Source organism: Crocodylus siamensis, chromosome 5 (genome assembly GCF_052110815.1).
Source record: "Crocodylus siamensis isolate JL-2025a chromosome 5, ASM5211081v1, whole genome shotgun sequence".
NCBI classification, from domain to species: domain Eukaryota; kingdom Metazoa; phylum Chordata; order Crocodylia; family Crocodylidae; genus Crocodylus; species Crocodylus siamensis.
In genome coordinates, this window is record NC_143399.1 from 138,398,924 (window position 1) to 138,424,701 (window position 25,778).

At 42.9% G+C, this 25,778-nt stretch overlaps 1 protein-coding gene across 1 annotated transcript in view; it reads left to right on the forward strand.

The window, feature by feature from the left end:
* GADL1 (GAD like acidic amino acid decarboxylase 1) overlaps positions 1-25,778 on the forward strand; it is a 128,546-nt gene that overhangs the window by 48,189 nt on the left and 54,579 nt on the right. Inside the window, exons 9-13 of the mRNA XM_090046464.1 lie at positions 386-502; positions 6,328-6,392; positions 6,645-6,726; positions 13,296-13,495; positions 20,467-20,518. Coding sequence (XP_089902590.1) covers positions 386-502; positions 6,328-6,392; positions 6,645-6,726; positions 13,296-13,495; positions 20,467-20,518 — 516 coding nt within the window. The remainder of the gene's footprint in view (positions 1-385; positions 503-6,327; positions 6,393-6,644; positions 6,727-13,295; positions 13,496-20,466; positions 20,519-25,778) is intronic.

A 25,778-nucleotide genomic window follows, 5' to 3' on the forward strand; every position in this document is an offset into this window, starting at 1 on the left:
AGCTTAACTAATAGTACTTTAATATTAGGTCAAGTGGCAGCAAAAAAAGTATCAACAGGGAAAGGATTCTGAACTGAAAATTAGAGTAAAAAAAGATGTAAATATTCAGTTTGCTTTCTTCTTTAGAGGGCTAGCAACTGTCAAAGCGCAGTCTGCATCTGGTGAGGTCCACCCAATCATAATGTCAGCCTAGGATACTGGTTTTTAAAAGTCAGCATTTTAAACACAGTGCTTCATACTGTAGGCTTTTACTACTGATGCAATAAAATGTAGACACTGTTATTCCTGTCCTACTTTTCTAGACCTCATTGCATTTTAACTCTGTGTATGTGTCAGAGAATATGAACAGTGCAAATGACATTTTTAATTTTGGACCACTTCACAGGGGGCAGCACCATTTCTTGTCAGTGCTACTGCTGGCACAACTGTGTTGGGAGCATTTGATCCTTTGGACAAAATAGCCGATATCTGTGAAAAATATGGCCTTTGGCTCCATGTGGATGTAAGTTAATTTATAAACCATACAGTTTTTTAGTATTGTTTCAGTACTTTTGGTGCTTTTCAATTTCTTTTCAGTTTCTGAAATATTTCTGTGCATTTCAAAACTAGGTTGGTGTTTAATTTTATTTACTATTCTTTGCATGGGTAGCAGAAGTATAACCATATTTCTCTCAAAGTTCCACTTGCTAAAAACCAGCAAAGTTGGTTCCCAAGCCAGGTCAAAATCTTTTTGTAGACTGCCAGACTGCCTCAAAATACTTTAAAAATGGATTCCCATTCCCTTAATTCCACCTACATCCCCTGTTAAAATATAAACACTTCAAATAACTTGCTGGGTGTGTCTACATGAGATGTTCACTGTAGAGCTGACTAATTAGCTCTGCAGTAAAATGTCAGTGTCCACATCTATGGTGATATTAGGACAGAGTAAAGTGATTAACTCTGTCTTAGGATAGTACTGCCAGACACAAGTATTATTCTATGATGGAGTTTATACCACCACAGTGCAGATGTAGATACTGACAGGGCTGGCTGGGGCATGAGGGTGCTTCAATACTGGGGCTGCCTGCCAGCTAACCCTGCACTGAAGCACCCTTGTGCCCCAGCCAGCCCTGCCACAGCACGGTGAGCCAGGTCAGAGCAGCCCTAGGCTGGCAGGCTGAACCCCAGGGCCCCTTGCCAGCTGAAGCTGCTCTACCCAGGTGCACGTGCAAACATGACTTCTGGGCACAATAAACTTCAGCACAAACTGTGCTGGAGTTTATTCAGCTGCATTAATTGCACATGTCGGTGTACCCCTTGTCTACACACCCACTCCCCCCCCAGTATGCCCCTTGTAATTGGTTTCGGAGGTAAATTCCAAGGGAATTTATATGTAAATATTCTTTCAAATGCTTTCAACGTTTTACTGTTGAATTGAATAAGTCAAAAGCATAGAAATCGGTTTGTACTGTGCAGGATTTGGCTTGGTCACAATAACCTATGGCTGTCTGGCATTTAAATGTTTGGTTTGCCTACTGAGGTGTTGGTTGTTTTCCTACTGACTCATTTAAGCTTCACTATTGATCTATTTAAGTGTTCTTGTTTGCTCAGAAATACAGTCTTCTCTAATCATTTCTTTACTTTTATAATAAAGTTGTAATCTAGTGCAAGGTGAAGGTTAAAAACTTGAATTTAATACCCTTCTTTGGAGGAACCATTGAGCTAATGTTCCTAACATGAAGAGTTATTTTTTAAAAATTGCTTTTTATCTAAAATTAAATCTTGTAAACCCGATTTTGCTTCCTAATGGCACGGCATAAATCCAAAGCAACTCTAATGGAGTCTAGGGAGTTTCTCTGGATTAATACTGATGTAACCAGTGGAGAATCTTCATCTTCAGTGCAGATTTAATTATTTTATTGTTTTTAATGTGAATATTTAGGAATAAGTAATGGCAAATGGCCCATGTTTTAAACAGAAGTAGAATCAGGCTAAATATAAATCTTTCTGTTTGAGTCCAAACTAATTTTTCTGTTTATTGGAATGGATAGAAGCAGGAGCTGCCTCTCTCTTTTAACATAAGGACTGGAAAAATAACTTGATCATGGCATTTGATTAACATACCTACTGTTTTGATCAGATAAATCTACCCTATGGTTCTTTCACTGAAGCCTGTGGACCACTTAGTAGTGTTGTGTAGAGAGCCAGTCCTTCTTGTTTCAAGCTTCCAATAGCATAATGAGTTGTGGGTGACTGGGGCACTAGCTCTGGGCACCCTGCTTAGAGAGGGGCATGAGAAAGGCACCTGGCCTATTGTGGCCTTGGGTCCACCATGATCCACTGGCTGGGAAATTGGCTCCGTGGACAGACCCAGAGGGTAGTAATTGATGGAAGTCAATCATCATGGTGTCCTGTGACCAGTGGGGTCCCCCAAGGCTCTGTCCTTGGATCCATATTGTTCAACATCTTCATTAATGATGTGGACACTGGAGTCCACAATTCAAAAAGGATGTGGAGAAGCTTGAGAGAGTCCAGAGAAGAGCCACGCGCATGATCAGAGGTTAGGAAAACAGACCTTACGACAACAGGCTGAGAGCCATGGGGCTCTTTAGCCTGGAAAAGCGCAGGCTCAGGGATGATCTGATGGCCACCTATAAGTTTATCGGGGTGACCACCAGTACCTGGGGGAACGTATGTTCACCAGACTGCCCCAAGGGATGATGAGGTTGAACAGTTATAGACTACTGCAAGACCGTTTCAGGCTGGACGTAAGGAAGAATTTCTTTACTGTCCGAGGCCCCAAGGTCTGGAACAGCCTGCCATCGGAGGTGGTTCAAGCACCTACATTGAACACCTTCAAGAGTAAATTGGATGCTTATCTTGCTGGTATCCAGCTGACATCCTGCCCTTCGGGTGTGGGGCTGGACTCGATGATCTTCCAAGGTCCTTTCGAGCCCTAATGTCTATGGAATCAGTGAAATCTATGCTGCTGCTGCTGGCCCAGCCATTGCTGTAGCCAGCCTGCTGCCACTCCTTCTGACCAGACCCTGGTAACTATGTTTGTGTTAGTTGCTAAATCATGTGAATTTAAGCTGAAAGTTCAACAAAGACAAGTGCAAAGAACCACTGATACACTTACCGCCTGGGGGATGACCTTCTCAGCAGCACAGCAGCAGAAAGGGATCTTGGAGTCATAGTTGACTCCAAGATGAACATGAGTTGTCAGTGTGACAAAGTGATCAACAAGGCTAACCACAATCATGTATTAGCAGATGCATGATGAACAGGTCCAGGGAGGTGATGTTTCCCCTCTATGAGGCACTGGTTAGGCCACAATTGGAGTTCTGCATCCAGTTTTGGGTGCCGCACTTCAAGGGGGATGCAGAGAATCTTGAGAGGGTTCAGAGGCGGGCCACTCATACTGTCAGAGGCCTGCAGGCAAGGCCCTACAAGGAGAGACTGAGGGACCTAGGTCTCTTCAGCCTGTGCAAGAGAAGGCTGAGAGGTGATCTTGTGGCCTATACATTCACCAGGGGAGGACAGCAGGGAATAGGAGTTGTGCTATTTATTAGGGAACCCCCTGGAGTAACTAGGAACAATGGCCATAAATTGACAGAGAGCAGATTTAGGTTGGACATTAGGAAGAACTTCTTCACAATAAGGGTTGCCAAATCTGGAATGGGCTTCCAAAGGTGGTGGTGCTCTCCCCTTCCTTGGGGGTCTTCAGGAGTAGACTGGACAAGTACCTAGCTGGGGTTGTCTGACCCCAGCGCTGTTTCCTTCCCAGAGCAGGGTGTAGGACTTGATGACCTAGTGAGGTCCCTTTTGACCCTAATATCTATGAATCTATTAAATATTTTTCTAATGCACCTTTTCCATGTGAGCAATTCCTGTAGTTGCCATGGAGATATTATTTGATTGGCAGTAGAAAGAGAGGAGAAGGAGAGGTGTCCTGAAGAATCATAAAAAATCACATCCAGAGTTGGGCACCACACTTCAGGAGGGATGTGGACAGTATCGAGAGGGTCTAAAGAAGGGCCACTTGCGTGATCAGGGGGCAGCAGGGCAGACCCTACGAGGAGAGGCTATGGGACCTGAACCTGTTCAACCTCCACAAGAGAAGGCTGAGGGGGGATCTGGTGGACATCTATAAACTTGCCAAGGGGGACCACTGGGAAATGGGAGACACCCTGTTCCCCTGAGCACTACCAGGAGTAACTAGGAATAACGACCATAAGTTGACTGAGTGTAGATTCAGGCTGGACATCAGGAAGCACTACTTCACTGTCAGGGCAGCTAGGATCTAGACCCAACTTCCAAGGGAAGTGGTGCTTGTTCCTACCCTGGGGGTCTTCAAAAGGAGGGCAGATAATCACCTTGCTGGGGTCATTTGACCCCAGCACTCTTTCCTGCCCATGGCAGGGGGTTGGACTTGATGATCTGCTCAGGTCCCTTCCGACCCTACCAACTATGAAACTATGAATGAGAGGGCATGGGGTCCATAAGAAAAATTCTTTAAGATGTGTTCCATCTGAGGCTAGTTTGGTTCTGGTGTTAAGATGTGACTTTTGTGGGATGGAGGGAAGGGATTGCAAACTGTGATCAACTGTGATGCAAACTGTGATTTTTGCATTGGGGTAAAGGGTAGGGATGAAAACTTATTAATTTTTTTTATAGACACACCAGCCCTCATATATATCCAAGCTCAGTGAAGTGAAGTGAAGTGAGAACTCCTCATAATTTCAGTAAAGTAGTAAAAAATTACTTGTTATATGACCTACTCTCACTTAGGCAGCCTACTCTCACTTAGGCAGCCTTAAAAATAGTTTTCAGACAATGCTATATAAAAGAAAGAATAAGCACGGGAACTTGCAATCCAGGAATAATCTTCAGGAGTCATACCTTTGTGAAATCAAAGTTAGTTCTGAGAAAAATGAGCTCCATTTAAGCAAAGAGTATTTGAAAGCAGAAAAGATATATGTTTCTTTCAAAACACAATTGTCCCTGTTAAGTGTCAATTTTCACATTGTTCAGTACAGTGACTATCAAGTGGGTGCTGATTTTTGGGACTTTTGAAAAATATATTAAATACTAGGAAAACAGAATGATTTTGAACAGATTAAAATGGTATATACAGGGCATGTCTACAGGAGATGTTGACTACGCACTAGTCAAATAATACTGCGCAGTAACACATCACAGCATGGACAATGTTAATTTGCTACCATGCAGCATTATTAGGCTACTGTGCAGTAGCATCACTTAAAAGACATTTGCTCATGCTACTGCACAGTATCTCTGGTTACTGTGCATTTATTTAGAACTTACAAGTACTAAATAAACATGCAGTAACGACTGCGCAGTAGCATTTCATACAGAAACAGCCACAGAGGGGACAAATTCTTGCTAGTGTGAGCCGGTGACCTTCCAGAGCCATCCACCATGTTCTCTAAAACTGAAGTCAGTGGAGATATTGCAGACTTACATTGATATGACTTAGTTTATAATGCTATCTTATCTTTATTGAACAAAATAGTATTACAGGGAAGGTCTGAGTAAAAATGGAAGGTTCATTTGACTTCTTGGCATTACATTAAAAAAAAAATTCACAAAAATGTTTTTAGTTTTGAAAAAACACTTTTTGTTCATTAAGGAATCATGGCCATGTGAACTCAACACATCCATTTTGTGGGTGGATCATTCCCTGCATGTGGGTGGATACCTGTATCTGCCTTGTGCATATAACCCTGCATGTTTCATTGGAATGTCACGCCCTCCCTGATTGTAGAGAGCTTATTACAGGGTCAGCACCTTGTATACTGGATTGCTTTTCTTTTTCATTAATAACTTTTTTTTTAAACAAAATCTTTAAACACTGAAACACAACCTACAGCCCCCGCTTTTTGGAAGCTCTTCACTAACATCTGAGAACTAAAAATTCCTTGCAAATAGAAGTGGTTGGGCCCAGCCTTTTTCACACTTAATCCATGCAGTAGTCTTCCTTAGGTGCTGCTGCTGACATATTTTCAAGCATTTATGTTTCTCCTTGAAACTCAGTGGTCCAAATACTGAGCTTGAGTAGAATAGAGTAGCATTAACTTGAGAAGATGAGATTGATGGAAGTGGGCCCTCTATTCAAATTGACATCAATTAAAATGCTTTGATTTCAGCAGGGCTGAACTGAAGGCCACGAGACTGAGTATTACACACACTTTTGAAATTCAAATTTAAATCCATTTAAAATAAAATGGATTACTGAGGCTGTATAAATAATGTGCTGGCACTATCTATGGCACCTTAGAATATACAAGTAACACTGTCTTGGTTATATAAATATCTTAACAGGCATCTTGGGGTGGCTCAGCTTTGATGTCAAGGAAGCATCGCAAGCTTCTGCATGGTATTCACAGGTAAATGTAGTTTAACAGTTCAGGGGTATGCTATGGGGGAATTCATCTGGGAAGAGCACTGCTTAAACATCTCAAGTTATTTCCAAAAGCAGTAATTTATTTTTTATTATATTGAAGAGAACATGGAACTAATAATGGGGATGAGGAGAATGAAGAAATCCAATATATTCATTTGTACTGCACCTGGATATTTATGGCTTCCTAACATGGAGGACAGGGTAGCCATTTTTTTCTCTTTGCTTAATTTCACAGGGCTGATTCTGTTGCATGGAATCCCCATAAGATGCTGATGGCAGGAATCCAGTGCTGTGCTCTTTTGGCAAAAAACAACTTGGTAAGTCCTCGGGACACTAAGATGTGGGGGGATGTGGGCACGTTAGAAGGAAGGAATAGGCTACAGTTGGACTTAGACAGGTTACAGGGGTGGGCAGACGAGAATAGGATGGGATTCAACACTGATAAGTGCAAGGTGATGCACCTGGGGAGGAAGAACCTACAGCAGCATATCTACAGGCTGGGGAACTCCTTTCTTGTCAGTGCAGAGGCAGAAAAGGATCTTGGAGTCATCATTGATGCCAAAATGAACATGGGCCAGCAGTGTGGGGATGCAGTCAGGAAGGCCAACCGCATCTTGTTATATCCAGCAGGTCCAAGGAGGTGATCCTCCCCCTCTATGTGACACTGGTCAGGCCACAGCTGGAGTACTGCATTCAGTTCCAGGCACCGCACTTCAAGAGGGATGTGGACAACATGGAGAGGGTCCAGAGGAGGGCCACTTGCATGATGGGGGGCAGCAGGGCAGACCCTACGAGGAGAGGGTATGGGACTTGAATCTGTTCAGCCTCCATAAGAGAAGGCTGAGGGGGGATCTAGTGGCCTGTTACAAACTAGTCAGAGGGGACCAGCAGGCATTGGGGGAGTCCCTGTTTCCCTAAGCACTACCAGGAGTTACGACAAATAACAGCCACAAGCTGGCAGAGGGTAAATTCAGATTAGACATCAGGAGGCGCTACTTCACAGTCAGGGTGGCTAGGATCTGGAACCAACTTCCAAGCGAAGTGATGCTGGCTCCTACCCTGGGGGTCTTTAAGACATGGCTTGACAGTCACTTTGCTAGGGTTGTTTGACCCCAGGACTCTTTCCTGCCGTGGCAGGGGGTCAGACTTGATGATCTGCTCAGGTCCCTTCTGACCCTACTAACTCTGAAACTCTCCTTTCTATGTTTTAAATGCAACTGGAGGGTGTCCTTGATGTATTGTGGGAATTATCCAGAAGCAATTGCATGACAGTGTAGGAAAAAAAATACCCGCAAAGGAAAGAATTGCAGTAAATTTTATAAAGGCCACAAGCACATTGATAAAGGACAAAGAAAAGACTTGGGTCTGGACTGACACATCATGCTGAACTCAATAGAGTTATGCCAGGGTTGAACTTTCCACTGGGCATTCCTGTTACTTTAACTTATGTACTTGATTTAAATCAAATACAAAGGCTGCAGTCACAGGTGCTGAGTAAAATAGGATGTAGCACTTCAACACTATTTGGATAACAGCAGTACTAGATCTTTATGTTATATCCATTAAAGTATCAAAGCTAAATTTTGCACTCCCCTGCATAGGTGTGAAAAAGTAGGGAGAGAAGAGTCCGAAGTAAAGCACCTAAGAGCATGGAAGTAGCTGACTAGGTGCTCATGTGGGCAGGCAGAGGTCAAGGTCATGCTTTATGTCATCCAAGTATAGTGAGGCATATCCTTTCTTAGCATTCATTATGACCTTTATAGGTATTGGGTTTTTATGCATTCTTAGTTGTATGCCAACTTCTTTCTCTTTGCCAGGGTGGCCCAGGCTCCTTAGAGCCATAGCTAAAACTTTTAATTAAAGCTTTAAATTAAAAGGCTAACAAAAATGTTACAGTTCTCAAGCTACAGAAAATGATTAGTTTGTGCTGTGGTAGGTGTCTTGTGCTTATATTTATGTGGTTTGGGCTTCATTAATAGCAATGAGTTAATTATTTAAAACACTGACCAAATTAATTTTGCTGTGATTCATTGACAGCCATCAGGGATGAGTTTTGGCACATACACATTCCCTGTATGAATGCTAAATGACTCAGTGACTTGTTAATGGAATTGGTAGCCAATCACTTCTAGATCACTTGTCCGTGCCACTAGCTTTCACATAGTCCATGTTTATTGGTCATGTACCAAGTCTCTGTGAAATGAGTTGATAGTCTCAATTCATCTGGCACTGGAGAGGTGTTCACATAACTAGAATTACCTGTTGGCAATCTCAGTGAACGAGGATGGAATTAGCACAGATGCTAATCTGCTCTCTGTCTTAGAGGTGATCACTTCAAGTTACGTAGGGGACATGGCAGGACAGGACAGCACTTCCTGTGCTATATTTGTGCTGTGTGATTAAACAGGGGATTTACAGACCATCTGTCCCTCACCTTTCATGAGCGCAGTCACTTGGAATTAAAACAAAACAAAAACCATTATGGTCTGAGGTTAGTATAAGCTCAAAATTTCAGGCCAAATCAATCGTGGGATGAATTTAGTGCTCTATTATTAATCATTGAGGTGCAAATGAAGATCCTTGTTTACAATTCAGATATCTGGGCAGTGTACTTTAAATTTCTCCTGGGGTGGGGGGATGTGTGACTGAGGAGGAAAGGAATATTCCAGATGCCCTCATTTTCAGAACCACTCCACCTTTTTGTATTGGAGTACGTTTGAACTCAAATGGTTTTTGTATCCTCATTATATGGGGAGTAATGGAGAGCTGTGCCTCACCCCACCAGAGAAAATATTAATTCTAATTGCTTTACTGATGCTATGTGGTTTGAAAATGTTAATAGTCCTAGAAGCTTTGCACTTAAATGTGATTGGTATAAAGCGTTGCTTTAAAATGTTTTCACATACAGGATAAAAAAAATATGTTGTAGTATTGTGAAATGTTTTAAAATGAGTCTCCCTGCATTGATAGAGGTATGGTGGGAGGGTTAAATTGATTAGAATGGAATAGCATTTTGACTAAAGGGAGAGAAAATGAGAGATTGGTTAATCCTCTGTTAAAGCTCAGATCAATCAAAATAGCTCTTTAGTGTTTAAAGTGTTCCTGAAATGTGCAGAAAAACCCACTCAACAGCTCTTATCTTTTTTTGTATTAAAATAAAACTCCCCCATCAACTCAGTCCTACCACTGCAATTTGAATCATGGTACCTGTCTAATTCCCCAGAGCAACATTAGGGTAGGGAAATGGACAGACATTATAAAAAAAGAACAGTAGGTAGGACATTTTTTCATTTTTTTAAATTTTAGGAGAAATAAAAAATCAACTCCTGTATACTTTTGAGTCTTTAATTGCCATGACCCGGAGCCTCAATTGTATGAATTGGCACAATACCATTGAAACCACTAGACCTGTATTAGCTAAGAATCTGGCTCTATCACTCTGTACAAATACATGAACAAACACACAGGCTTATATAAAGGAGTATTTTATACCTAGCGTGAGCACCATATATGACAATGTTCTATACATTGTATAGACAGTCTATAATAATTACAACACTAGATCAGATTAACTAGCTAGCAACTGTAGATAGCTATTCAACTGAATGCAATGTTTAACATTTGTTAAAAAAACCCACCTAACCCCCTTCCCCCCCCAACACACACACACACACACACACACACACACACACACACACTTAATGAATCCAACTTTAGCAGAAAATATCTTTGGTCGACATGATCCAAACGGAGAGAGATCTGAGGTATAATTTCTTTCTTTTCATTATCAGAATCATAAGGATACCTTCTCTCTGATTTCTTTGTAGTGCAGCTGCAGCAAAAGTTTTGCCTCCATGTCTTTGTTTGGTATTCACACATCTGAGAGGCCCTCGTCATTTCTTGAAGTCAGTTGAAGGAATTTTTAAAATATTTATTTATTTATTGATTGTAGCATGTTTGTCAATTATTTTCAAGTATGCAACTTGAAAGCTTTTCCTTGATGCTTCATATAAAGCAAACAGGAAAGATATCTTTTCCTTGGAAATAAATCTGTGAATTTTTTATAAATTTGAAATCCATTGATAATTCACCATTTTAATGGAAATGGAACGAGATCAGAAGGGCTGCTGTATTTGCGTCTTTGTTCCAAGAGAAGAGCTGTTTGAATTATGTACAGTAAGGAACTGAGGTTTTTACTAATGATGCTATGGTCAATATGGGTTCTTTATTTATTTGCCTTTGATTACAGCACTGCAGCAACTAGCCATAGATTTAATCAGTAGCAAAGACTGTTTCAAAGCTTCAGGACAGACCACAGCCTATATAAAGAGAGTAGCTTCTTTTAATCCGGCTTTTATAAGGAGCCATAATACAGTGTATGAGCACTGTTGTTGGCTTCTAAGCAAAATATAGGAAAGAGGATGAAAGAGAGGGAAAAAAAGATACCAACAGAAGACCTTAAATATGTTGAATGGGATAGTTCAGTGTAAAGGGTTGCAGAACTACAGCTTTCAATCTTGGCAGAATCAGCTCCTGTTCCTTAAAGAGACCAGTTGAGCCACATGCCACTTTTTAGTCTATGAGAAAAGTCGTTGTTCAAAGATCTCCCTTTTTAAGATCTTTTGTAAGAATAGCAAAAGTTCTTAGGGTCCTTTGTGTAGGTGTAAAAACTTGCCCTAAACCTTCTAGACAAAATGTTTCCACCTGCTCTGAACAGTATGCCATCGTTTCCTTGACCGGTGCTGCGGCTGCTTTTCAGTAACTGATTCCGTTATATAATTTGGACTGTATTTTGGCATCCTTTAGGATGAAAGGCTTAAATAAAATCTAAACCTGGGAGAAAACTTGCATGTTTCTTTAAAACCCATGGATTTAGGAGGGATCATTTGTCTGTCTGCAGGAGCACAGCTAGAGAGGATGGTACTGCAGGTGTTCTCACAGATTGACAGCAGGCACTGTGTTCTGTGGCATTTCTTCTTCAGTTTGTTGCTTGAGTGCATCAGCAAGAAAGGTAGATGGAAAAGAGTTGACTACCCAGTATTTCTGGGCACGGTTAAGCGAGCCATGCCTTCAATGTCTGCTTCTGTGCACTAGTAGAATAAAATATAATTTACTTGTTTCATCTTTTTTTTTCCATGAAGAGCCTTCCCAGGAGTTAGTACTTCATCAAAGTATTTTTAAAAACATTTTTAAACCATAAAGCCATTCAGTTTTAGTGGTGGTGAGGTATCAAGTGATGTTGCATGTTATTCTGGGTCTTCGTGTGATGAACATAAGTAATTGTTTCTCATTGGAAAAAATGATACGAGGAAACTAATTGTGTGAGATGCCATCTGGGATATAGCTAAGTTGTATTTTGATAATGCAAAAGGTGATCTATCAGTGTCCAAACTTGCCCCCTTCACAGCTGAAAGACTGCAAAAATTCAGAAGCCCATGTCAGTTTTAAATGAACATCACTGTCCCATTTCCATGCAGTAGGGGCTGGGGTTTATTTCTTGAAGGGCCAACACTACTGCACTAGTAAATTACAGTATCTGGTATATGGCCAATACCAGAAGAGCATCTATAATCTTTTTAAATATTAATGAAGGAGAGGAGGAACAGAAAGATCTCCATGGTGACTTGAAGTGAGGAGTAGTATTTGGATTGTATTCTACATATGTTGCAGGATATCTTATGTCACTTTTCCATGTCATTTGAATGTTGTCTTGACACATTTTTCCTCATTTTATTAGCAGTTTAAGGGTTTGTGGATTGTAATGCAGATTGAAACCTGTACATTCTCATTACCGAAATATAGGCCCTTTCATGTGGTGTGGTGTCAGACTTCTATCATTTCAGAATCAAACTTGCAACTGGCATAAAGAAATGAATAAAATATGAAGTATACATTTGCTCAAATGGGCTGTTGATGCTAGTAGAGCTGCTTCACCACTGTCAAAAAAGAAAGTCTTCTGGTGCTGCTCAGCATCTGATTGAAGGCACATACAGACACTTCCATGCCTTCATTTAATTGCTGCCAGTCCATTCAGTAGCTAATGCCTTCTGTTAGCAAAGTTGCTGTAGTGAAGCTTTACAGACCACCAGAAACCACCATGTGCTCTGGCAGCTTGATGGTGGTGACTGCTGTCTTTTGTTAGATCCTCTGGTGGCCAAGTTCAGGTGTGCACAGGCATAGCTTTAGTCCAGCTAGCCAAAGACTTCTAGTTAAAACAATACTTCCCTTCTGGGTGTCCACACTGGCACCGTGCCTCACTGTACTCTAGTTTCAAACTCCTTACCTTCATCTTCCAGGCTCTGTAGAGCTCTGCTTCTGCTGCATCTCAGCGTTCCTTTCCTTCCATTTTAACAACCGGAGTACAATACAATTAACTGCCTTGTTGAAGCCTTCTTTTATATGTGAAGAGTGGCAGAACTTTGAAGACCAAAATTGTTGTTGTACGGACCCTACATCTGCAGGCAGGACACAACAATGCAAATGAATACCTCAGTGACAGTTCTTCTACCATATAGGCAGCTGCAGCAGGACCATGTTCTATGTTTTTGGACAACTGTTTCTGTAGATAAGCAGATCCAGAGACCCTTCTTACAGCCTGCTCCCATGGGGCTGATACAGAGCATTTGCTCGCAACTTTTAGCTGTTCAGTGGCAATATGAATCCTAGTCCTGCTGAAGGCAGAACCTCTGTTGACTTCACTGGGGCCAGGATGTTAAGCACACCTCTTGTGTTGCATGGAGAGCCTGGTGTGGGTCTATGTTGTTACAGAAGAATTTTGTCACAGAGAGAAAAAGATCTGGAAGTTGTTTTACTACTTATGTTTATGATGCTTAAAGGATTTTCAAATGCCTGAAAGCAATCTGAACTTCTTTTTTGGTTAAAATAGGACCTGCTTAAGAAATGCTACTCTGCCAATGCCTCGTACCTGTTCCAGCAGGACAAGTTCTATGATGTCAGCTATGATACAGGAGACAAATCAATCCAGTGCAGCAGGCGGCCAGATGCATTCAAATTCTGGATGACGTGGAAGGCTTTGGGAACTACAGGCCTTGAGGAAAGAGTGAACAGGGCACTTGCCTTAGCGAGGTACTTTTATCTCAAATTGAGATTGGGTTTTTTTTGGTTTGGGGGCAGAGGTTTAGATAAATGACTGAAATTTCCGTAACAATGTCCTAACTGGAATCAGTTAAACTGTTGTAATTTTTTTTCATCTCTGTGCTTTCAAATAATATATTAATAATAAAAAATGAATAGGAGATCAGTGCCATATTCTTAAAAAAATGTATGTTGAAAAGGAAACTATCAAACCATATTAGACCTAAACCTGACAATCTCAGAAACTGATTTAGGGCAGTGATGGATGCCCTCTTTATTCCAAATACCTTATTTGGAATGAATTGCACCTCTTCTTCATTTACAAAAAACATAATGAGCTAGATTCTGAATCATGACTCACAGGAGATAAATTTGCTATTTTCCTTCTGTCTGCTTCATGCTAGAGGCTTTGCCAAATGCCTGCATGCTTGAGAAATTCGTAGGAGAAAGCTGCAACCTATCTGGGCCCCCTTTTGCCACCAAATTTCTGTCTGTATTGATATTACCCCTCCCCACAAATTCTTCCAGTGCAGGCAAGGCTGTAATGTATACAACTATGAGGCTCTTGAAAGCCAAATGGTATAGCCTGGGTTTAAAAATGCATATTGGAATTGCAACATTGGATCAGTGAGATTTTCCAGTAAATTAATGTCCTGTCCCGGTAAATGTCCAATATACCCTGCATCACAGGTGGATGCAGCTATAGAATGTAGCTGTGGAATAACCTGTTGGTAGGAATGTGTTGTTTAAAACCCAGTCCAGTAAAGGATGGCCTATATTCTGAAGCAAGCCATTAAAAATAAACAAACAGTGATAGTATAATTGTGAATGTTCTTATCTTTACAAATATCCAATCTTTTTTCTTCTTTTTCTATTGCATTGAGTTTGTGGCAAGCAGTTCCACAAGCTAAGCTTGCACTGTGTCAGACTTTCCAGAACACTTCCAAGAGTCTCTGGGAAAGAAGTTATTTATAAAGGATTTTTTTTCCAAGACAAGAAATGGGCTAATATGGCAGCAGCCTTATTAAAATAATTCTTTTAAAACTTTTTAGCCATTTCCTTTTTTGTTCTGTGCCTGTGTAGTGCCTGGCATAATGGAGTCCTGATTTATAATTGGAGCTCCTAAGCCTTACAATACAAATGATAACAGTCAACCCTGTCCTGTTAACTTTTTATTTGATTCCAGAAACCATGTCAAGGAGAATAGTAACTTACTATTTACACTGCTGCATTTCAAACGGGCTACCCTTCTTTAATAATGCCATACAACATGAAAGTGAAACCATTAATGTTGAAGCAGGAGCCTTGATGCTCTTGCTACTTTTAAGGTAAGGTAGGCTGCAGAGGAAGCAGTCTCCAGGTGTGGCAGGAGGCAATCAGGAGTGACATGACCCAAAAAGGGTCATGGCTTGCAGGATATAACCCAGGGCTTGAGCATGGCAGCCAGTTTAGCTTTGGGGTCATGGAAAGAAGAGCTCTTGAGCAGGCTGCATGGGGATTCTGATAGCACCCAAACTGCCTTTAGGGCTGGGGAAGAAGACAGCATTAGGGCTGGGGACTGGAGCTTTAGGGATTGAAACTGTAGGGGCAGTGGAGAGTTCAACTGGCCCAGGACTGGTGATTCTCAACACAGGGTGCCCTTGTTTTTAGCACTGTTAGGTGTGCAGACTTAATTCACAAGCTAAACCTAGAAATTTCAAATGGGAACCAATTGTGTTTAAAACAGTCTAACCTGTTCTGGTCTTTCTGAGTTCTTTGCAGTGGAAAAGTTGCTCTATTGTTTTTTCATAGTCAAAGTAAGAATGAAAACTAAGAGCTGACAATTTTCGAGGGGTGCCTTGAGTCTAACAATGTTGAGAATCACTGCAGTAAAGGGAATATACTGAAAACTAAATCTAATCTTATGATTTGGCTGTTTAAGTGTCCCTAGAGTGTTCAGAGTAAATTGGAATTTGTTTTCATTCTGGGGTATTCTATTATTCTGTGTATGTGCAGAGTGTGTCAGTTCATTCCACTATCAGGAAAGGAATTCAGCCTGAGAAAGGTCATCTGGCTGAGAATACACAGATTAACGATCCTTCTGGGATCAATACTTCCTTTGATAGTTAGGAGTTAGTTGGTAGTGTTTCTAAGTAAAAGTGACTTATCTTTTTTAAAGAAGAAAATTACCGTCATCAGATAGTGACTAGGAGAGAGATTCTGTACAGTAGCTGCTTTGCTATCTTAGGCACTGGCATTTTGTAGCTGAGACATCACTTTTCCTTGGCACTATGCCAGGTTTCTTAACTACATGACCAGCTGGGCAGCCTTTCTTGTGATATGGTTCAGTAGAATATACTTTGATGTTGCAAAGATAGTATTTCAGTGTTCCTGAATATAGACCTGACTTAATTCTGGAGCTCATCCGCTGACCTTATAACTTGAGGGTAAGAATTTTTTCCACTGCCTGGCTGAAGCTGCAAAGATTTTAGGCTAATTGCAGTACTGTATTCCTTTTGCACTGAGATTCTGCCCATTGGCTATTTTATTGATTTCTTCCTCTTTATAGGTGAATCGTGTTTTCATTGCATTAGATAGGATTAGATAAATTCAGAGTTTTCCTAAGCTATTTACTTAAAAGGATCTCTTTTTTTTTCTTCTTTTTTTTAATAGAGTGCTCAGCTGATTGCTCTGGAGATTTTCTCTACATTTAGGCTTACTGGCAAAGAATTAGATTCTCTCTACTTTCTTTTTGCTTTATGAAGTAAAGTGCATTTTAAAGTAGTAAGTCACATAACTGTGTTCACCTCAGCATGTTGTGCAAACAGCATCATATTCCTCCAGTTTTTGTCAACCCTGCTTGGCTGTCTTCTTTCTGAACAGAAAGATCTGGCTTTGTTTACCTAGGGCACCCCTTGATTTCTGCACTTTTAATTATTTCAAGTACTATATGTTTTCTGTGCAATGTGATTAAATTGTCTCAGTCTTCACCAGGGCCAGCCCCTTCTGTCATTCCACAGCCACAAGGTAAAATGAATATAGTTCTGATATCATCTATGGAAAGGTGCAGAGAAAATGGACACCAAATGGACCTGGTGAGATAAATCACGGATGGTTGCCTTTTAAGGCCATTGGCAGTGTTGTGTGACACATTGGGTGTCAGTCAAGCACAGACCACTGTTAATCTTGTTCTTGTGTCACAGGGTGGTAAAAAATAAATTAAAATGTTAGCCAGGAATGATATGGAGCTATTTTATATTACTTAACATCTTGGAATCATAGAACCATAGAAAATTAGGGTTGGGAGGGACTTGAAAAGGTCATCTAGTTCAACCCCTGATCAAAGCAGGAGGATCCCCAACTATATCATCTCAGCTAAGGCTGTGTCTAGCTGGGTCTTAAAAACCTCCAAGGATGGAGATTCCACCATCTCTCTGGGTAGCCTGTTCCAGTGCTTCACTACTTTCCTAGTGAGAGAAATTTTCCTAATATCTAATCTAAACTTCCCTTGCTGCAACTTGAAACTTGCTTCTTGTTCTTCATCTGCCTCTGCTGAGAACAGTCTAGCTCCATCCTATTTGTAATCATCCTTCAAGTATTTGAAGGCTGCAGTTAAATCCACCCTCAGTCTTCTGTTTCCAGACTAAATAAGCTGAGTTCCCACAGCCTATCCTCATAAATTACAGGCCCCAGCCCCCAACCATTTTTGTTGACTCCACTGGATTCTTCCCAATGTGTTCACATCCTTTCTGAAGTGGGGGTCGAAAACTGGACACAGTACTCCAGATGTGGCCTCACCAGTGCTGAATAGAGGAGAATAATCACCTCTCCCAATATGCTGGCAAAGCTTCTACTAATGTAGCCTAGCATGCTGTTAGCCTTTGCAACAAGGGCACACTGTTGGCTCATATTCAGTTTATTGTCTGCTGTAACCCCAGGTCCTTTTCTGCAGAGCTGCTGCTTAGCCAGTCAGTCTCCAGTTTGTACCAGTGCATGGGATTGTTCTGTCCTAAGGACTTTGTACTTGTCCTTACTGAACCTCATGAGACTTCCTTGGTCCAATCCTCCAATTTGTTTAGGTCATTCTGAATCCTAGCCTTATTCTCCAGCATGTCTACTTCACCCCAGCTTGGTGTCATCCGTAAATTTGCTAAGGGTGCACTCCATCCCATCTTCCAGATTACTGAAGAAGATTTTGAACAAACCTGGCCTTAGGACCAACCCCTTGGGCACTCCACTTGATACTAGCTGCCAACTAGACATTGAGCCATTGATTATACTACCCTTTGAGCCTGGTGATCCAGTCAGTTTTCTGTGCACCTTGCAGTCCATTCATCCAACTTGTACTTAGCTTGCTTGCAAGAATGGTGTGGGAGACTGTGTCAAAACCTTTGCTAAAATCAAGGTGCCTCATGTCTATTGTTCTCCCCACGTTCTCAGATCTAGTCATCTTGTCGTAGAAGGCCATCAGGTTGGTCAGGCATGACTTGCCCTTGGTGAATTCATGCTGACTGTTCCTAATCACCTTCTCCTTTTAAAAGTACACTAAGCTGTCTGCAATTGGCAGCTGATATCAAGCTGAGTGCCCCAGGGGGTTGGTCCTGGGGCCGATTTTGTTCAATATCTTCATCAACGACATGGAAGATGGAAAGGAGTGCACCTTCAACAAGTTTGCAGATCACAGTAAACTGGGGGGAGTAGTAGATGTGCATCTTCTCCAAGTGCTTAAACACATCTTGTTGATGTTATTGAAGGCAGGGTTTTTCTACATCATAAAAATGAAAGGGTTTTTTGGTTTTTTTTTTAATGATTTTAAAAAAAATAAATGCTGCCCATCCCAACCTTGGACATCTTATGAACACACTGCTTTATGTGCTGGATGCTAGCTAGTTTTGTGATGAGGATGTATGTCACCCGGTCACTGGGTCAGGAGTTATGCTAGTGATTTAAATCGGAATTGAATAAGAGAATTTAGAACCCATACTTCACAGTGAGACTACAGATGGGAAGATCCCCATCTATGCAGTTAGATACAGCTTTCAGTAGTGTGCAGTGCTGGAGCTGACTGCAATACTTTGTCACAGCAGTTGGTTTATATGGATATATGCCAGGGGGTAAGGTGTCACATGCACAAGTCTTGTTAACAACAAACAACATAGCAACTCCCCATGCTCTGCTTTGAAAAATGCATTGTCCTTAGAGTATTATTTATTGAGTCCCTGGCCAAGCGATCTATGCAACATTGCAGTGAAAGTGCCAGAATGGGATAATAAAGCTCTGTTAGTGGTGATGATGTTGTGACTATTTTCTAGCATGAATGTAGGCAACAGAAAGATGGCATTTTTGCCAGATTTTTCTCCCTCCAGCTGCTTCTGCTTGCTTTATGCACTGATGACAATATAGTGAAGCAGTTGCTACTGTGGTAGATCAGTGAAGCTTACAATTCTAACACAAGCAATTCAGTGTACCGTAGTTACTCGATTCTAAGATGACCTTGAATTTAAGATGACCCCCCCGATAATTGGATTCTAGATATGGAAAATTCTATATTTTGTTTTAAGTTTTCTTGTCTAGAATCTAATTATTGAGGGGTTATCTTAGATTTTTCCTAACCGCTCCTGCAGCAAGAAAACAGCAGCAGGGGGGCAGGCAATGGGAAAAGTAGAAATGATGGGACAGGTGGAGGGGAAGCAGAAGTGGGGGAAAGCAGGGGCAAGGAGTAGGAGTCAGGGAAAGCACAAACAAGTGGGGGAAAGCTGAGAAAAAGGAAAAGCAGGGGTGGATGAGCAGGCATCCTGTCCCTCATCCCTTTGCCTCTCTGGTCACTATCACTCTGCCATTTACCTCCTCCTCATCCTGCTTTCCAAACTATCTGGGCACTGGTGGAGCCCCAGAGCCACTCCTGCCCACGCTACAGGAAGCAGCTGTGCTGGGAATCTGGCTTGGCACCCCATAGATTTCTCCTTCCCTGTCCTGCTCCCTTCCCCTCTGCCCCTTCTGTTGGGAGACAGGGGAAGGAGTGGGGGGAGGGAGCAGGAAAGGGAAGCAGAAATCTGTGGGGTATCAACAGTGGGTGGCCCTGGGTGAACTTTTAGTATCTGCCTTCCCCTTCTCCAGAGATAATGATAATAACAATTGGACAACAGAAAAAAATTACTATTTTCAGGCTCCCTTTCTGTCTGGGCACTGGGTGGCTGCCCAGTTGGCCCATGCCTGTGTCTGGCCCTGGGTATCAAGCTGGGCTCCCAGCACAGCTGCTTCATGCAGTGTGGGGCAGGCTGGAGATCACAGCAGCAGCATGCAGACTCCTTCTTCCATGTCTGGCTTTCTGCCACCAAGGGAGGGGAGGGGAAGAGAGTGGGGAGGGAATCTAGGAAAGGAGCAGAGCTGCTGCTGCACATTGCTGTGCCATTCCTGTCACAGCTGGGGGTCCCTGCACAGCTATTTCTCCCAGTTGTGACACTTGATTCTAAGATGAGGTTTTGTTTTCCCTATGATGAACAAGGAGAAAAACCTCATTGTATAATCAAGTAAATATGGTAAATCGAATTTTGTTCTATTTGTGGGATTCATTTAGGATGGTGGTTGTAAGGTCATGGAATGAAGTGCATCTGCACCTTCTGATAATTCTACAGTTCCACTCATTAAGCAGTATGTGTTTCAGACACATATAGAGTTAAGTCTGCAGCAAACAACAAAACTAATGCGACAGAGCTTTTGAGTGTCAAACTACTTAAATCAGTAAAACTGTATAATTCTTTTCCCTCCAAGTATCTCTTATTGAAGTCTATTCAGGTGTGGACATATCTGCATTCATCCCCATGCCTGGGATCCAATAGTGTTTTCTAGAGCTGGTATGTGTAGCAGGGAGAGATTATATTAAGTTCTGCAAACCTTAAAAATTCTGGACAAGTGTTCAAAACTTTTGCTATTTGTATACATTATGTTTTTACATTTTGTAAAAAAAATGTGTTTAATTACAGATACCTAGTAGATGAAATTAAGAAGAGAGAAGGATTTCGGCTTCTGTTGGAGGTATGTGAAAATAGAATTCAGAGTTTTTGTTTTTGGCATATTTTTGTGGAGTACTAATTTGGTATTTTGGGTGAGTATTTAAACAAACCTTTTAAACAGCTGGCGTATGGAAATATTAAAACATTATCTCCAGGCAATATTCCACATCATCCATTCATCTATTTCCCCACATATAGAGGCCTGTCTTACTCTCACCACCTGTGGGCATGTGTAAACAAAATGGGAGCCCTAAATGGAAGCGGTGGGTTTTAAAAAAACACCACTTCAATTTAGGGCTGATTAACGCCCCCCTCCCCGTGTTGTGCGCACACCCTGCTAACTTACTTGCCTCTCCAGTGGGGACAGGAGGGCGAGCTGCTGGTGGACTAAGTGGTCCCTGGCCTGTAGGGGGTAGGGAGGGGGCTGGGGCTTCTCTCCACGGCAGCGGCAGCCCCCCCCCCTCCAGGTGGCACCCGCTTGTAGGCACCTGGCTTGGATGCTCCTGGGGGGCATCACAGCTGTGGAGGGAAGCACTGGGCCCCTGCACAGCTCAGGCAGGCAGGGTCTGGTGGGGGGGAAGATCAATTTTGCCACTTTTCTTGGGAGGATCTTGCTTTTCTGGGCTGCTGTCACGCTGCCTGCAGGACTTCCTACAGAGCTGCAAAGAGCCCGGTGCTTCACTCTGCAGCTGTAAGGAGTTTTAGTTTGCTGCCCCCCAAGTTATTTAAGGCGCATTACACTGCCGAATTTCCTACAGGGGCTGGAATTAATGCACAATACACTGCCAAGACGTGCAAACACCGACACCATAAAGTGATGCAAAAGTATTTAGCTCACTTTAAAGTGTTGTGCACACATGCCTCTCATTTCATCTACATATGGCCCATGTCAGCAATGCTTTAAAATCACAGTGGGAAAGAGGACAGAGGTTTCAGCCTTTGGCTAAAAACTGGAGCTCACTGGAAATTTTCAACTGAAATATTTTTGTCCTGAAAATGGACTTTTCTTTATAATGGTTTGGGCAGAGGGGGACCTCTTCCTCCACACCCACCTCCCCAAAACTTCAAGCACAAACTGTCAGCATTTTGCATCCAGCTTTACTGGCTTTTTTTTTTTTTTCCAATTTATGTCTTGATGTTGAAAATCTTTAGGGAGAATGACTTGAGCATCTTCTCTGAGCTATTTAGCCAGTCAGGGTTTGAACAGACATAACACTTGAACCATTCCAAAAATGTCTCCGAGTGGGTTTGCAGTTGTCTCAGGTCCAAGATGTCCACACATACATTACCAAGGCATTTTAAGTAGAGCTGTTGCCTTTTAGATTTTGCAGCTCTGTCAAGCTGGCACCACAGGGTGGTAGTGAGTACCCAGCCCAATTGCAATTTTCTGCTCCCCCTTCTCATTAACACTGAGTTCAATAATGGCCTGTTCCTGCACTTTGCTGAAATCTGTGTGGTAGTACCCTGACTGGGGGTGCCTAGGTGTGTGTGTTTAAGGAAGTGGGAGTCTGCCTGGATCAGTACTTCCTGTGTACCTGGGGGCTGGGGCTGGGGCTCAGGGCGCAGCTTTAAAGAGCTGGTCAGTTTTCTTCCATTGGTTGCAGTGGTGTCTTTGAGAGGCCCCTGGAACCTCAAGTCACAGGCACACACATGCAGGGGTCCAGGTCTCTCCCACTTGGCCACTTCCCATGCCAAATAAGCCTGGGATGCATGGAAACTTGGTCAATTGTCATCAACAGAAAGAAGTTAACCAGCTCTAAAAGTGACAGAGCATTGCTCCCAGGGCCACCAGCAAGAGCAGGCAGTAGAGGTTGGGGTTGTAGAATTCAGGCTTTGAACCAGACCACCCAGTTGCCATTTAGGGGTGGGGGATGGGGTGAGGAGCAATGCAGTGCGAGACCAGACACTAATTGCAGAAAGCTTGGTGTTCACACATAACACTGAACCAGTTCAAAATAACACTCTATTATTCAGGTGTATTTTTTAAATGGTTAGAAGGTTTAAACCATTTTAAATGGGCTTGTACATCTGGGGCACTTTCACATGTACTCTGGGGGCTTGGGGAGGGAGAGCTTTATTTAGAATGGTTCTGAGAGCTACTTTAATTAAAGTGCTACAGCATCTCATGTATCAGAGTCCCCACACTTCAAAATGGTGTCAGGGGTGCTTGAACTAAAGCTTGTTCAATGGGCTTTAGTTAAAGCGCCCCCATAGCCATTATTAAGTGCAGGGACATTGATACATGAAATGCAGAGGCTGGCTGGAGCATGATAATTACCATGCTCCAGCAGACTTTATTAATTGAATCTGCTCCGATATGCTGTAATTACAGCGCATTGGAGCAGTCTCTTCACTTGTGTACAGGCACCCCTGGATGACTGAGGTTTAAACTACATTTAAACTAATTTAGAAGATCCTGCATTGTCCTGAAGAAGCAAGGTTGCTGAGTAGTCAAGGTATCTTCTTATAGCATCAGTTTGAACTTTGTCCCAGGCTTGAACCAAAGGCTATCCCAAGCTGGAAATGGAGATGTGGTCATTCAGTTGGGAGTCCCACAGGCAGTTGTATGGGATGCTAGCCATATCCCTCCCTTATGTGGTGTATGTTAACCATGCCAACTCAATGGGTTGCAAGGTTTGGGAGGGCCTTTCTGATTACTTTCCAGCACTACCGTAGCAGTTCTGTACTTGCGTGTTTCAGAAAGAGAAGCAACAGCTGCTTGGGAAAGAGCAAGAGAGAAGGAGAGAGAAATAGTAAAGCAGTAGACATATAAAAAGTGACAGCTGTGGAAAGAACATGGTTTTAGCTCTTTTTAGAACACAACTAAACATTTTAAACGTGGGTTTACACTTGTGAATTTTTTGCTCTTTGTCCCACAGGAAACCTGAAAGAAATTCAGGTATAACATTTTCCCTTTGACATTTATGAAAACTTTGCTTATTTGAAAGTGTGTGGTAGAAAAATCTTTCATTGTAACAAAGGCTGTCAGCAGGTTTGCAGCATCTCTCCATTTTGTTCTAGTGATAAAACATTCTGATATTTGTAATCCAGAACGACTCATAGGAAGTGTAGAAACCTTGCCAGCAATGCAGGTGGGGGAGGAAAGGTAGGGTTATAAAAGAGCTCCCTTTTCTCCCGTAATGGAACAATCATTTCTGTTGTGGTAACTTTTGCTGATTGAAAGACCTTGAAAGAAACAGCACCACCTGCTGCCCTCCATCTAGCCTCTAGTGCTAGGGACAGACATTCAAAAATCCTGAGTCTGAATTGATTCAGTCTTTGCAGGTTAATCTAACCTGGCTAGGCTAAACTGATTTGTAACCCGTGATAGGTGTGCCTCTTCGGGGGTCTGTCCACTAGTGTCCCTGCCGACCTGTTATGGGCCAACAGCCTGCCTTCTCACCTGTCACACCTTGTTGTTAATTACAGGATGTTAATTAAGTGGGAGGCTGCCCATTTTCTGCCCTGATGCCAGGGGGCACTATATGCAGCTCCTTTCCTCCCCTTACACTGCAGCCCAAGCCTTGCAGATGGTACTCACATCAGTTAGTCTGGGCCTTACTATATTCTGGCCCCCTTTGTCCTCCCTGGAGTCTCCGTGGCCCAGCTCCACTGGGTGCCTGTCAACACTGTCCCCCCTCTCTGGGGCTTCTCCCATGGCCCCCTTGGCTCTGGGGCTTCTCTTGCTTAGGTGGGCCCAGATGGCTGTAGCTGTGCTTGGCCTTAACTCTCCTCCTCGGGGTCTCAAACCCCCACCTGGCTCAGGTGGTCTCAGCCTTACCTGGCCTCCGACTCTACACCCCTTCTCTGGGGCTGGGGTCTGTACACCCTGAAGTGCTGCACCCTTGCAGGCATTAGGGCCAGTGCCCCTCAAATGCTGTGCCCTCGCAGGCACCAGGGTCAGTGCACCCAAATGCTGTGCCTTCACAGGCACCAGGGTCCCCACACTACCAGGGGTCCCCTATGAGACCTCCTCCAACCCCTAATAGCCTCACCCAAACAGCAAACACAAAACACAAACCCCTGGGCTATAACATAAACTCTAAGCCATCCAGCTAAATAGCATTCAATTCCTACCAGGGAACTCTCCACCCCATAACAGCAATCAGGAACTACTCATGTAGTCAGCCTGCTCCCCTCTGTTTGCTGTGACAGAACTCTTTCTCCCTTGGCTGCCAGCAGGGGACTGCCTGCTTGGCCTCAGCCTGGGGTTATATGGGAGCCAGGCCCTACCCCTTCCAGTCAGCTGACTTCCACTGGTTACCCTGGCAATCTGCAGCTGGATTCCTTACTTCTTGTTCCACAGGTAGCAGGCACTGCAGTGCCCTGCTACATAACCTTACAGACATCTCTTTTGGACTGAAGAAATGCAGGCACTTGCCTGCAGTGGCTCAAGCTAGAAGTGGGGGGTGCTAGAGCAACTCTCTCTTCCTTTCAACAGTGGTAAGCTAAAGGAGCATGGCCAGGCTGTGGCAGGATGTTCTGATGAGGGAGCCCCTCCCCCGCCTTTGCTGATAACAGAGCATTCAATTACACAGCAGGGAGTTGTTAGCATTTATCAGCCCATCAAACAAAACAACAGCCTCTCTCATTAGTTCCAACTCTTAAACAACTTTTTCCAAGGAAGGAATGGAGGGACATTACCAGCTACCTGTTGATTAGTTCCAAAAAGCCCTGAGTGGACACTGTCCTGTTTGCTTTTGTCTTGTCTCCCACAGCACAGACCATAGCCAGTAGGGCTGTGTGAAGCTTTGGTTCCTGATTCGATTTGGCTCGATTTGGTGGCTGAGTCTCTGAATCGAATCATCTCTAAATTGAAGATTTGTGGGACACTCCATGTTCACAAGCCATGCTGGTACCTTGAAGTGTGTAGAAAAAACATTTAAAGCTGTGTCTATGTCCAAATCACTTATTCTCCAAATCAGCATTGAATCTTCAGATTTAGCCAAATCGAATCAGTGACAGTGATCCGAATCAACTAATCAAATCACTGTCTCTAATTTGGGCTGAATCTGAATCCAATAGGGCCTGCTTCGCACACCCCTAGTAGCAGGCTTGTGGTATGCTAGTTAATACTGAGAGGTGTTTGCGTAAGGCGGGGGGGGAATTCCTGCTTAAGCAGGGAATGGTGGCGGGGGTAGAAGGAGGAAGTCAGGCAGACCCCTGCAGTCTTTGCTGGAGCTGCGGCCACGGAAACAGTTCTTGCATTTCATTTGAAGAACTAATCGGTGGAGCCAGTTTTTCTGTACCTTGGGAGGGGTGGATAGTTAGCAGGCTAATGT